Source organism: Gavialis gangeticus, unplaced genomic scaffold, assembly GCF_001723915.1.
Source record: "Gavialis gangeticus isolate Ggan-Ray unplaced genomic scaffold, GavGan_comp1, whole genome shotgun sequence".
Taxonomy (NCBI): Eukaryota; Metazoa; Chordata; order Crocodylia; family Gavialidae; genus Gavialis; species Gavialis gangeticus.
Genome location: NW_017729001.1, coordinates 10,710,905 through 10,722,857, shown reverse-complemented (window position 1 = coordinate 10,722,857; position 11,953 = coordinate 10,710,905). Strand labels below are relative to the sequence as shown.

The following is an 11,953-nucleotide window of genomic DNA, read 5'->3' as shown; positions in this document are numbered from 1 at the left end:
GCTCTACTTGCACAATGTTTAGTTGAGCAGAACCTATAAAACAACCTGTAGAAGTTATTATTAGAGAGGTCTAATTTTACCAGTCTTTCAAAAGTGTTAAAAAATGGAGAGAGAGGAATTGTTTAGTATGGTCCAAGGAAAGATGACAAGGAATAAATGGTATGAAACTGAATAAAGGAATACTTAAGCTGAAAAAGAAAATTCCTGATAGTTATTTCTATTAGACTATAGCATAGTGTCTCCAAAATAAGTGATGAAAGCCCTGCCATTTGACTTCTAAAACTGGACTGGACAAAGTACTCCTAATTAGAGACTAATCTTGCATTGGTAAAGATGGGAAAAATTGTCTAGTCTCTTTCTAATTTTTATGATGCAGTAAAGGGGGGATGAGTTATGGTTGCTATGGGAACTATCTTTGAATTTCCTAACTTTTTGTGTGTATTAATTCCCAGCCATAACTTTGCATTAATATTGGTTTTTATCTAATAACTATATTTGATGAAAGTAAGGAAGTGATTAATAGTTATTGAGAGTCTGGAACTAAAGGAATAATTTTCTCTTGCTACGGCTGTATTCATTATATAACGTCACTTCATTAATATAAAGTAATTGTTCATATTGTATAGATGCTGAGACAATAGCTGAATTGAGGGAATTGCAACCCAGTGCAAAGGATTTTGAAGTCAGGAGTTTGGTGGGATGTGGTCACTTTGCAGAAGTACAAGTAGTGAGAGAGAGAGCGACTGGTGATGTCTATGCCATGAAAGTGATGAGCAAACAGTCCTTGTTGCTACAAGAAAATGTATGTATATTTAACTGCTGTCTACTTTGAATTGTCACTGCAACTACAAAATATAATATAGTGGACGTTTTCTTCTTCTTTCCCATTAAACTGATAAGAAAACTGATGGAAGGGGTGATTCTAGCTTGTGGGAAAGTGATGTAATAAATTTCAATGATTATTTTATTTGTATTTTTGTATTGCCTAGGAACAATAGGACCGATCTTTCCTAAATGCTGTATAAATGTGGAACAAAAAACCCAGTCCCCATCCCAAGGAGTTTACAACTAGAGACAGCAGATGGATACAGAGAGATGAAGCATAAGGAAATAAGACAGTATTGGCTAGATCAGTGTTTCTCAACCTGTGGGTTGCAAGAATATATGAAAGGGTTGCAAACAATCACTGAAAAACATGGAAAATCACAGGTTTTTAAACAGAGAAAATCAGGATCCCTGGCAATAAGTGTTTTGGGGCCAAAATACTTGTGTGTTTTCTACTTAAACTATTTACTGGGTCAGGACTGGCCATCAATGTTTACAAATGTGTTCTGGTACAAAAATGTTGAGAAGCACTGGGCTAGATTAACAGGCAGTGGTCTGAGCACACCTGAGTAGCTTAACTGTTGTCAAGTTTTTTTAGATATCAGGGCAAAAGAGAGTTTTAAGAAGGCGTATGAAGGAGAAACTGTAAAATGGTTTGGTGAGTTTTTATGCAGAGCTCCTCCAAATCATGAGAGACAGAATCTGGAAGCTGGTGTCATGGGCTGATCCGAGGTGGAGCTTGACCTCTCAGTATTGACTGAGAAATGATAAGGAAGGTGGAGAATAAACCTTGAAGGCCCTTGGAGGTGAAAATAGATATTACATAGTTAAGATCTAGATCAGTGCTTCTTAGCCAGACTATTGCAGCAACTTGGGTGCTGTGAGAGCCTTTTAAGAGTTGTGCAGAGTACTGTGGAGTATCAGCAGTGTTAGGTGTTCAAACACCTATACCATTTACCTACATAATTCAGAATGTAAACCCAGAAATTTAAAATAGGAATCCATAGGGTCAAACCAGTTGTGGTCTTTATCCGTTCTTTGCAATGGAAGAATTGCTCTGTTATTTTCCATAATAAAAAAACAAGTAAAATACATTTTTGAAAAGGGGTGCTGTTTAAGTCAGAAAAGTTATGAAGGAGTGCCTTTACTATAATAAAGTTGAGAACCCCTGATCTAGATGAAATAACAGTATTTGTATCATTAGCTCTATTTTGTGATATTTGGAACGTTTTGGATTAGCTAGATTTCATGTTTGCAGTTCTGTTTGATTTGACTTAGTTTAAGGTAAAACTGTAGTTTATAGAGACTTCATTGCCACACTAGATCTCTGGAATTCTGTGCCTTAATTGTACTAGCATAGGTTTGGGTTCTTTTCTGATTTTTTACAAGGCTGGATAAAAATCAACAATTTAAAAAAAATCAGATTTTTCAAATTGAAATCATATTTGATTTAATTGTATTTTTTATTTTTTTTATTAAGTTGCTTTAAAATTGAACACATCTTAAATTAAAACTATCTTTATGTAAGTTTAAGCTCAAAGATATCATCATGGAATAGGGATTATAACTTCCAACTATATATTATTTGAGACAGTATATTCATGTAACCTTTTAAAATATTTTGTAAATAGATCACAACAGGTCATGGTCTATATTAGGGGCCCAATGTTATAGGGTTCCCAGAGGCTCCTCTCTAGATTTTTAAAGATTAAAGAAAACCACTCTATTCAATGGGACTTACTGCTCAGTCTAGAACAGGGGCGGGCAATTATTTTGGCTGAAGGCCCGCTTACCAAGTTTTGGCAAGCTGTCAAGGGCCGCATGGGTAGCCTTTCCCTTTGACAGGTGCCCCACTCCTGGTAGCCATCTTGTGACCAGAAGTCCTGCTCCCTAACCCCCATCCTTTGCTGCCAGAAGTCCCTCTTCTTGCCCTAGAAGTACTCCTTTCAGCAAGGGGTTTTGCCATCTCAGAACCAGAAAAATATCAAATTATAATTATATTCCAATAATTAAACATCTACAACATTCATTAATTTGATTTAAAAGAATATTTTTGTCCTGATTTACATGTGTTTGTGAAGTGTACATAGAGGTGATTTCACAATACCTGAAAATGAAGTCTTACTCTTGTATATTGTGGGGGAATGGGGGAGTGGCTATAGGTTTGTGGGTGTGTGTGGGGGGGCAGCTTAGGGGGGTGGATAGGTGTGTGGGTGTGGGGTGAAGGAGCATGTGGGTATATGGGTGGGTATGGGGTTTGTGGTGGGGGTGGCTGGGGTGTGTGAGGGGATGTGGGGGATTGTGTGTATGGCAGTACAAGGTGGAGTGTGAGTGCTAGTGTATGGTGGGGTGTGCATAGGGACTCGCCCTATGAACACACACACACACACACACACATACACACACACACTCTGGCCTTCCCTCATTGCTCTCTCTCTCTCTCTCCCTTCCTCATTGCGCAGATGCGCACGGCCCCCTGCCCACCCTCCCCCACTCCTGGCCTCAGGTTACAGGCATGGGCCCCCTGCTCCCGCAGTCCAGCAGGGCATCAGGAATGTGTGGCCAGCTGGCAGGGGCTCTATGGAGCCAGGTTGGCTCCCCTGTCTCCCTGCTGGTGCAGCCTGGCCTGGCTCCATAGACCTCTGCTGGCCCAGGCCTCATACTTCTACAGTCCCACTCTGGGCCCTGTTGGCCCTGGTCCTGGCACACTGGTGCAGGCCCCAAGCTCCAGCCCAGCTGTCGCTGTGCACCTGCTGCTGCTTTCCTGTCTGCTGCCAAGGCACTCCAGCACCACATGGTTCCTGGCTGCATGGCTGAGACTGCAGGACTCAGTAGGAGCCTGCCTGGCCCCAAGGACTGGGGCAATTGCCCGTGGTATTCCCTTGCCTACCTTCTCCCCAGCTTGCCTCCATCTTATTGAATTCCCCTCTCCAGTGCAGGAAGGTAGGAACAGCCCCAGGATCCCATGCCAGAAGCCTCTGCTAGGCATGGGCTTCCAGCTAGGGCAGGGAGGGGGAGGGAGGGGTGGGGTTGAGCCTGCAGGCCTTGCTGCTGAGCTGCTGGGTTCTGCTGCCAAATTCCACTCGGTCCTACTGCTCCTGGATCCTGTCATCTTTGGCCAGCAGCCAGGAGCAGAGAAATATCAATTTTCTAAATTTTTTAGGGGCCCCATGGGCTGGATAGGATGCCCTGGTGGGCTGGATCCAGGTTGCAGGCCATATTTTGCCTGCCTCTGGTCTAGAAGATCCTATTTAGTATCTCTGTGATGCTTAGTTTCAGTTCTCAAACTGTGGATTTGTGTCTCCAGAGATCATAGGCAGACAAGGTTCTTTGGGTAGATGTGATATCTTTTATCAGACCAACTAAATACTTGGAAAAATCGTTCTTTGCAAGCTTTCGGGTGCAAATGCCCTTCTTTGGGCACAGGGAGTGTTTGTTGTCTCCAGAGATAACATCCTTGTTAACAGCAGTATATGGAGATAAGAGAGAACAGACCTGATTACCCACCCATCAGCCCTATTGGCTCTCTGCAAGTTTGTGTACACACAGTCAAGCCCTTACCTTTCTCTAAAAGTGCAAAGTTTCAAGAAGTTAAATGAATAAAGGATATTAAACAAGAATGCACTTTTTGTAGAAACCAGTGATTAAATTGAGGCTTCCTGATCAGTGATTTAAATCATGATATAAATCAATTTAAATCAAATCCACCCTGTTTTTACTGCTATTTATTACTTTTGTTATGGCCATGCCCAATAGCTAATGTTGTCAAACAGTAGATATTCCACAAACACATAATGAGAGTTGTCTTAAGTTGAAAACTCTCCAAGCCAAACAAATATGGTAAGAAAGGGTGGGAGAGAAAATGGCTTTCCCACAATTACACAGGGTGTCAGTGGAAGTTGGTCATTTGTATAGTCATTTTTGAACATGAGGGATGTGCCTTTGGTATGCTTTTGGAGCTAGAGAATCCTAAATCTTTTTGGCATTATTTAAAATGTACTGTTCCTTTTGTAGGTGTCATTTTTTGAAGAGGAACGGAGTATATTATCTCGGAACATCAGTCCCTGGATTCCACAGTTACAATATGCATTTCAGGACAAAAACCACCTCTACTTAGTAAGGCTAATTTTCTTTTTTGTGCTTTTTTAAATTTGAACTTCTATATATATTTATTTTTTTTAAAAAGGCAGTAGCTTAAATTAGTACAATTCCTTCTGTAAATTTTCCTGCATTATGAGACACTGTTTGATAGCTGCCTTAAGTAGTATTTAAAGTTTTAATATGGTGTGTCTTGTATGTGAACTAGGCCTGTGTATCTAAAATTTCATGCAGGTTATGGAATATTTGCCTGGAGGGGACTTGCTGTCACTCCTAAACAGATATGAGGACCAATTAGATGAAAGTATGGTGCAGTTTTATCTAGCAGAGCTCATTTTGGCTATTCAAAGTGTCCATCAGATGGGTTATGTACACAGGTGAGTAGACATCTATTTGCATTATATTTATGATATTACCAGTATCATTCTGGAATCAGTGCACTGTAATGGTAAACATTAATTCCTGTATTCCATTTATTGTAGAGGCAGTCTTTAATATAACATATTAGCTAATTGCCCATCAAGAATGACGTATTTCAGGGAGTGTTTACATGGCCCCTCTCTCTCCCCTCTGCTCCCCCATAGGGCTGGCTGTGTAAAGACTCCCTCTGCCACTGCCACCTCCTCCTCCAGCCTCCTGGCACGGGTGCTCTCTCCCCCGCTCGCCTCCACCTTGCAGTGGGGTTCCTCCTGCCTCCCCTCCCTCCCTGCCACCTCCCCCTCCCTGCTGGCTGTTGTCAGGGCTGGGTGGTAGGGGTGGCGCCGCCACTGTGACCACCCCCCCTTCCTTTCCTGCTGCCTGGCCCTGACAACTGCCGCCACCATGACCCTCCCTTCACCTCCCCCTGCCCTGCTTCCCTCCCTCTCTCTCTCCCTCCCTCCCTGTCCGCTGTCTCCCCCTCCCTGCCAGCCATTCTGGGGGGCATCGGGGTTGGATGGCACAGCAGTGCGGCCACCGTGACCCCTCCTTCACCCTCAGGCAAGGAGGTGTGTGGAAGCCCTGCTGCTCAGGTGGCCAGGGTGTGTTTGCCACTGCCATAAACTTCCCTGGCAGCGGCGCAAACTTTGGCCTGCGCAGCCAATCACCACCCGCCCTCTCAGCGGCACATGTGCAGTTGTCCCAAAGTGTGATGGACAGACAGACATACTAAGCCCTTTATTATATTAGAATTGGTAGGGGTTGGAGAGCAAAAAACTAATATAGTCCCAATTGTAACTGTAGTTGAAGTTACTAACTTTTGGTGCAAGTTTTGAGCAGATACCGTGGAAGTTCTTCTGGTTATATGCATTTGTGAGCCCTGTAGGATGCAATCCTGTGTGGTACTAAAGGAAACTGCTGATTTTTTTTTCAGGACTTGATGCTTGTTCTTGGCACTGACTAGTAAAGGAAACTGGGTGAACTGTCAAAGATCATTGAAATGGAATGAAATATGTTGCTGGGGGTGAGAGATGGGGGAGCCAGTCACATATGTTAAATTAGCTGGGAGCATTTATACATTACAAGAATTTTTAAGGAACCCATCATGGGGCTGTATTTACATAGTTCTGCAATTAATATTAACCCATACAAGGTTAATAAATTCAATTCATTCTAAGGCCACTCTTACTTGCTGTCATATCTAAAAACACTGTGCTTATGAAAAAAAGTGCAGAGCGTTCCTTGCTATTCATCCCAGTGGTTGAAGTCAATGGTCAGACAAAAAAAAAGTTTTTATTCTACGTGGATATAGGGCAGTAGAACTCTGCTTCCTAATGCTGCATAAGTACTTGGGGTATGAATAGAATTTGAAAGACACAAATAGTGTGTCCTAATGATTTGGAATGAGAGCCATCGACCACTGCATTGCAACACTACTTCAGCAGGCTAATACTGTAATGTCATTACATTGTAATGTACTCCAGCACCCTTTTTCTCTTTCCACCCCTGTCAGCAGCTACTAGCTCTCCTTGTGACTTAGGTGGGGAAACTCAGTAGCTATAATGCCTAAGGTCAATGTTAAGAGTAGAGAAAGAAATGGAAGTGAGGTTCCCACAGAATCTCTATGTAGGACAGTGAAGAACAATGTGGCATTTAAAAGCACAGAAAGAGTGTTGCTGCAACAGGAAGATGTTTTCTTGAATTAACAGCTGGGAACAACTACTGACTGGGGTAGAAAAGTATTAATTACTTTCTGCTTGTTTACAGAGATATCAAACCTGAGAATGTTCTCATTGATCGGATAGGACACATTAAATTGGTGGACTTTGGGTCGGCTGCCAAAATGACAGTGAACAAAATGGTAATACAGTGGATTTAAATTTTGAATAGTGCAGGAAAAAATGAAAACTGATTTCATATTCACTCTTAGCTATTGACATCTTTTTTTCTTTTATCTTTCCCTTCTAATATGAAGTATTAATAATACTTTTCACTTAGAAATGACCTTATAAACATGAGCTTGATTGTCTTCCCTAGATTTAGGTAGGTAAGTAAACACACTAGCTTATGCAGGTTTTTAGACTGTGGGAATCCTTTGCAGTCCAGAGCTGTTCATGGCATTATCATAGAATCATAGAAAGTTAGGGTTGGAAGGGACCTCAGGAGCTTATCTAGTCCAACCCCTTGCTCAAAGCAGGACCATCCTCAACTAGATCATCCTAGCCAAAGCTTTGTCTATCTGGGTCTTAAAAACCTCCAAGGATGGAGATTCCACCACCTTTCTGGGTAACCTGTTCCAGTGTTTTACTACCCTCCTAATGACAGAATTTTGTCCTAATATCTAACCTAAACTTCCTTTGCTGCAACTTGAGACCACTGCTCCTTGTTCTGTGATCTGCCACCACTCAGTACAGTTTAGCTCCATCCTCTTTCGAACCCCCCTTGGTGGTTGAAGGCTGCTATTAAATCCCCTCTGTCTTCTCTTCTTCAGACTAAATAAGCACAGTTCCCTCAGTCTTTCCTCATAAGTCATGTGCCCCAGTCCCCTCCCCATTTTTGTTACCCTCCACTGGGCTCTCCAATTTGTCCACATCCTTTCTGTAGCGGGGTCCCAAACCTGAGCACGGTACTCCAGATGTGGCCTCACCAGTGCCAAAGAGAGGGGAATAATCACTTCCTTTGACCTGCTGCCTACACTCCTAGTGATGCAGTCCAGTATGCCATTAGCCTTCTTGGCAGCAAGGGCACACTGCTGGCTTATATTCAGCTTATTGTCCACTGTAACCCCCAGGTCCTTTTCTGCAGAGCTGCTGCCCAGGTAGTCAGCCCCCCCTATTCTGGTGCTTGGGATTCTTCTGTCCTAAGTGCAGGACTTTGCACTTGTCCTTGTTGAACCTCCTAAGATTTCTTGGATGCTTATCTTGCTGGGATCTTATGAACCCAGCTGACTTCCTGCCCTTTGGGCGGGGGGCTGGCCTCCATGATCATCTGAGGTCCCTTCCAGCCCTAATGTCTATGAAATCTATGAAATTTTGGCCTAATCCTCCAATTTCTCTAGGCCACTCTGAATCCTAGCCCTACCCTTCATATCTACTACTCCCTCCACGTCGGTGTCATCTGCAAACCTGCTGAGGGTACACTCTGTACCATCTTTCAGGTTGTTGATGAAGATGATGAACAAAAACGGCCCCAGGACCAACCCCTGGGGCACTCCACTTGATACCAGCTGCCGACTAGACGTTAGGCCATTGATTACTACTCTCTGAACCTGATGCTTCAGTCAGCTTTATATCTACCTTACAGTCCATTTGTCCAGCCCATACTTCCTTAGTTTGCCTGCGAGAATGTTGTGGGAGACAGTATCAAAAGCCTTGCTAAAATCAAGGTATACCACGTCTGCTGGTCTCCCCGCATCCACAGAGTGGGGAGGCATGACTTGTCCTTGGTGAATCCATCCTGACTATTCCTAATCACCTTCTTCTCCAAATGCTTAGAGATGGATTCCTTGAGGATCTGCTCCATGATTTTTCCAAGGACTGAGGTGAGGCTGACTGGTCTGTAGTTCCCTGGATCTATCTTCTTCCCTTTCTTAAATATGGGCACTATGTTTCCCCTTTTCCAATCATCCAGGACCTCTCCTGATCACCATGAGTTTTCAAAGATGGTGGCCAGTGGCTCTGCAGTCACATCAGTAAACTCCCTCAGCACCGTCAGGTGTAGTCCCTAACCTGTTCTTTTGCCACAATTGGCTGCTCACCTCCTCCCCAAACTGCTGCTCGGTGTTGTAGTCTGGGAGCTGACCTTGCTTGTGAAGATTGAGGCAAAGGAGGCATTGAGTACTTCAGTCTTTTCTGCATCCTCTTTCACAAGGTTGCCTCCCCCATCCAGTAAGGCAGAGGTTCCTAACCACCAGGCTGTGGCCTGGTACTGGGCTGGGGAGGGTTGGCTGCTGGGTCACGGCATGCCGGGGCAGCTCTGGGAGGGAGGCAGCCAGCTCCATGCCCCCTGTCATGCTGCCATGGCTGTGCCTGGCGAGGTGCTGCCTGTGCAGCCGGTACTGGGTCCCATGCCAGGCTGGGCAGGACCCCCAGCTCCACCCGTGGCTGGGAGCAGGGGGATGTGGGCGGGGAAATGCCTGTAGCAGAGGGCAGTGAGGCAGCTCTGCTGCCTTCTAGGAAAGGCAGCGGAGCCCCTTCTTCCCAGGCAGCCCCAGCTGGGTCCCCCTGGACCACGACCCATGCAGCTGCCTCCCTTGTGGAGTCTCCTGGTGTCTGTGGCTGAGGTGCCCCAATTTGATCCAGTCCTTGCAACCCCCCACCCCCACATGAAAATTAAATTTAAATACAGGAAACCTTCGCTATTCGCAAATCCGCTATTTGCAGATTCGAATATTTGCGATGTGCTGCGCCAACAGGGTGTGTTCGGGCAAGTGCCACCACGGCTCCCTCTGGTGCTGCACCAAGCTCCTGCCTCTGCGTAAGCAGGCATGGAGCACTGTGCGGGGTGGGGGAGGGCAGAGCCAGGGAGAGCGGCGAGCAGAGTTGGGTGGGCAGAGAGTGAGCGACGGGGAGGGGGGTGGTGGCAGCATCTTCTCCCCTGGAGGCAGCTGCGGTTGGTCCCCAGGCACTGTGGGGGAGCCCTGCACTTTCAGCTTCTCACCGGGGTGGGGGAGAGGGGTGCAGGGGGAGGCTGTGGGGTCTGATGTGGAACGCTGTCAGTATTCGTGGATTTTGCCATTCATAGGGATCTCCAGAATGGATTCCCCGTGAATGGTGAGGGTCTCTGTATGTAAATTAGATACCTAGTCCGCCAACATTCTTTGAGTGAGTTTGCTGGTCCGCAGTATAAAAAGTTTGGGAACCACTGCAGTAAGGGGGACACACTTTCCCTGATTCTCCTTGTTACTGACATACTTGTAGAAACCCTTCTTGTTACCTTCATGTCCCTTGTTCTGCAACTCCAGTTGTGCTTTGGCCTTCCGGATTTCATTCCTGCATGCCCGAACAATGCTCTTGTATTCCTCCCTATTTATTTGTCCAAGTTTCCATTTATAAGCTTCCCTTTTGTGACTTAGTTTACTGAAGAGTTCCCTGCTAAGCCGAGCTGGTCTTCTGCCATACTTGTTAATCTTCCTGTGAGATGGTTTGTTCCTGCACTCTCAGTAAGGTTTCTTTAAAGTACAACCAGCTCTCCTGGACTACTGTCCCCCTCAGATGGGCTTCCCAAGGGATCCTGTCCACGATTTCCCTGAGCAAGTCAAAGTTTGCTTTTCTGAAGTCCAGGGTCCTTACTCTTCTGCTCTCCATCCTACCTTTCCAGTGAGCATTATGATGCACTGCAACTCGACATTGTACTCCAAAAGATTCACTGAGATTCAACATTACCAAAAATCAAACTTGGAATGATGTTTTCAGAAAGGCCCCAATTCAGCAAGATATTTATGCAACTGTATATTGGTAGTCCTATTAATAGTAACAGTAATTTTTGTGTGCTTAACTTAGGGAACGTACTTAAAAAACCTTGTTGAATCATGGACTAATGTGTATTGAGTGTGTGCATGAGCATGGCATATCAAAGTCTCTTGATAGGCTTGTTTTAAAATTAGTCATGTTCTGGTGGAAGACATTGAACACATTGCTTTCCAGTGAATAAAATCTTTTTTAGGATTATCTCCTTTTAAAGGCTGTTTCTAAATTTAGGATATTTCATCCATTTTAGGAAGTGATAATTTGACATTTAAAATATATCTAAAACCTTGAAAATAGAGCATACATTTATACATTTGAATCTACTTTTGTTCTCTTTTCATATTATATATAATTTCTTCTCTTTGTTGTGTTCTTTGCTTACATTTTATATCTTCGCCGTATTTTCTTTCTTGATAATGCTGTATTTCTTGACTGATTTTCACAATATACTTACAGAGATACCCATGTCTCCTTGTTGTGTGCTCCTTCTGCTTCCTGGTTACTATGTTGCTTTCCTCTTCATTTGTGCTTTACTTTTCTAGTAGTGATTTCTGAAGCACCTGTTGAAAACACTTCAGACACCAGAACTTTAGTGAATGTTACTTTACTAGCAGTATATAAATACAGGGCAGAATGGGAAAGGGGACTGAGTAATAAAGTGGAGGGAATAGAAACTGCTGAAAAACGTTGACCCATAAATTTTACTGGTATATGAGAATTTAGCTGTGACACTCCGATTAGTGTCAATTGAAGTTGCATTGCTGAAGCATTCTTGCCACTTAGAATATAAGTAGTTATTAACATATGGTGCATCATGATCTTTAGAATGCAACATTTTAAATATGTTGTTACTTCAGCTGTATATAGCTAATAGGTAGAATTAGCTCTTTTAATTTGTGTTAACTCCTTCCATATAGCAATTAGCTTTGTTACAAGTTATTAATTTTAAGATTTTTAGGTTTCCTAATATAATAACCAGGGATCCTGATTTTCTCTGATTAAAAAAAACACATCCCAATTTTCAGATTTAAAAAAGTAACCCAAAATCCTCATTTTTCCATGATTAAAATGAAATGCCATGATAAAAATGATTTTTTATATATATAATATTAGTGGCATTTCATTTTAATCATGGAAAAATGTGG

At 43.6% G+C, this 11,953-nt stretch overlaps 1 protein-coding gene across 7 annotated transcripts in view; it reads left to right on the top strand.

The window, feature by feature from the left end:
- CIT (citron rho-interacting serine/threonine kinase) overlaps positions 1–11,953 on the top strand; it is a 137,118-nt gene that overhangs the window by 6,629 nt on the left and 118,536 nt on the right. For all 7 annotated transcript variants that reach the window (XM_019506781.1, XM_019506778.1, XM_019506776.1 and 4 more), the window contains exons 3-6: positions 627–802; positions 4,840–4,941; positions 5,158–5,300; positions 7,108–7,201. In XM_019506781.1, coding sequence (XP_019362326.1) covers positions 627–802; positions 4,840–4,941; positions 5,158–5,300; positions 7,108–7,201 — 515 coding nt within the window. The remainder of the gene's footprint in view (positions 1–626; positions 803–4,839; positions 4,942–5,157; positions 5,301–7,107; positions 7,202–11,953) is intronic.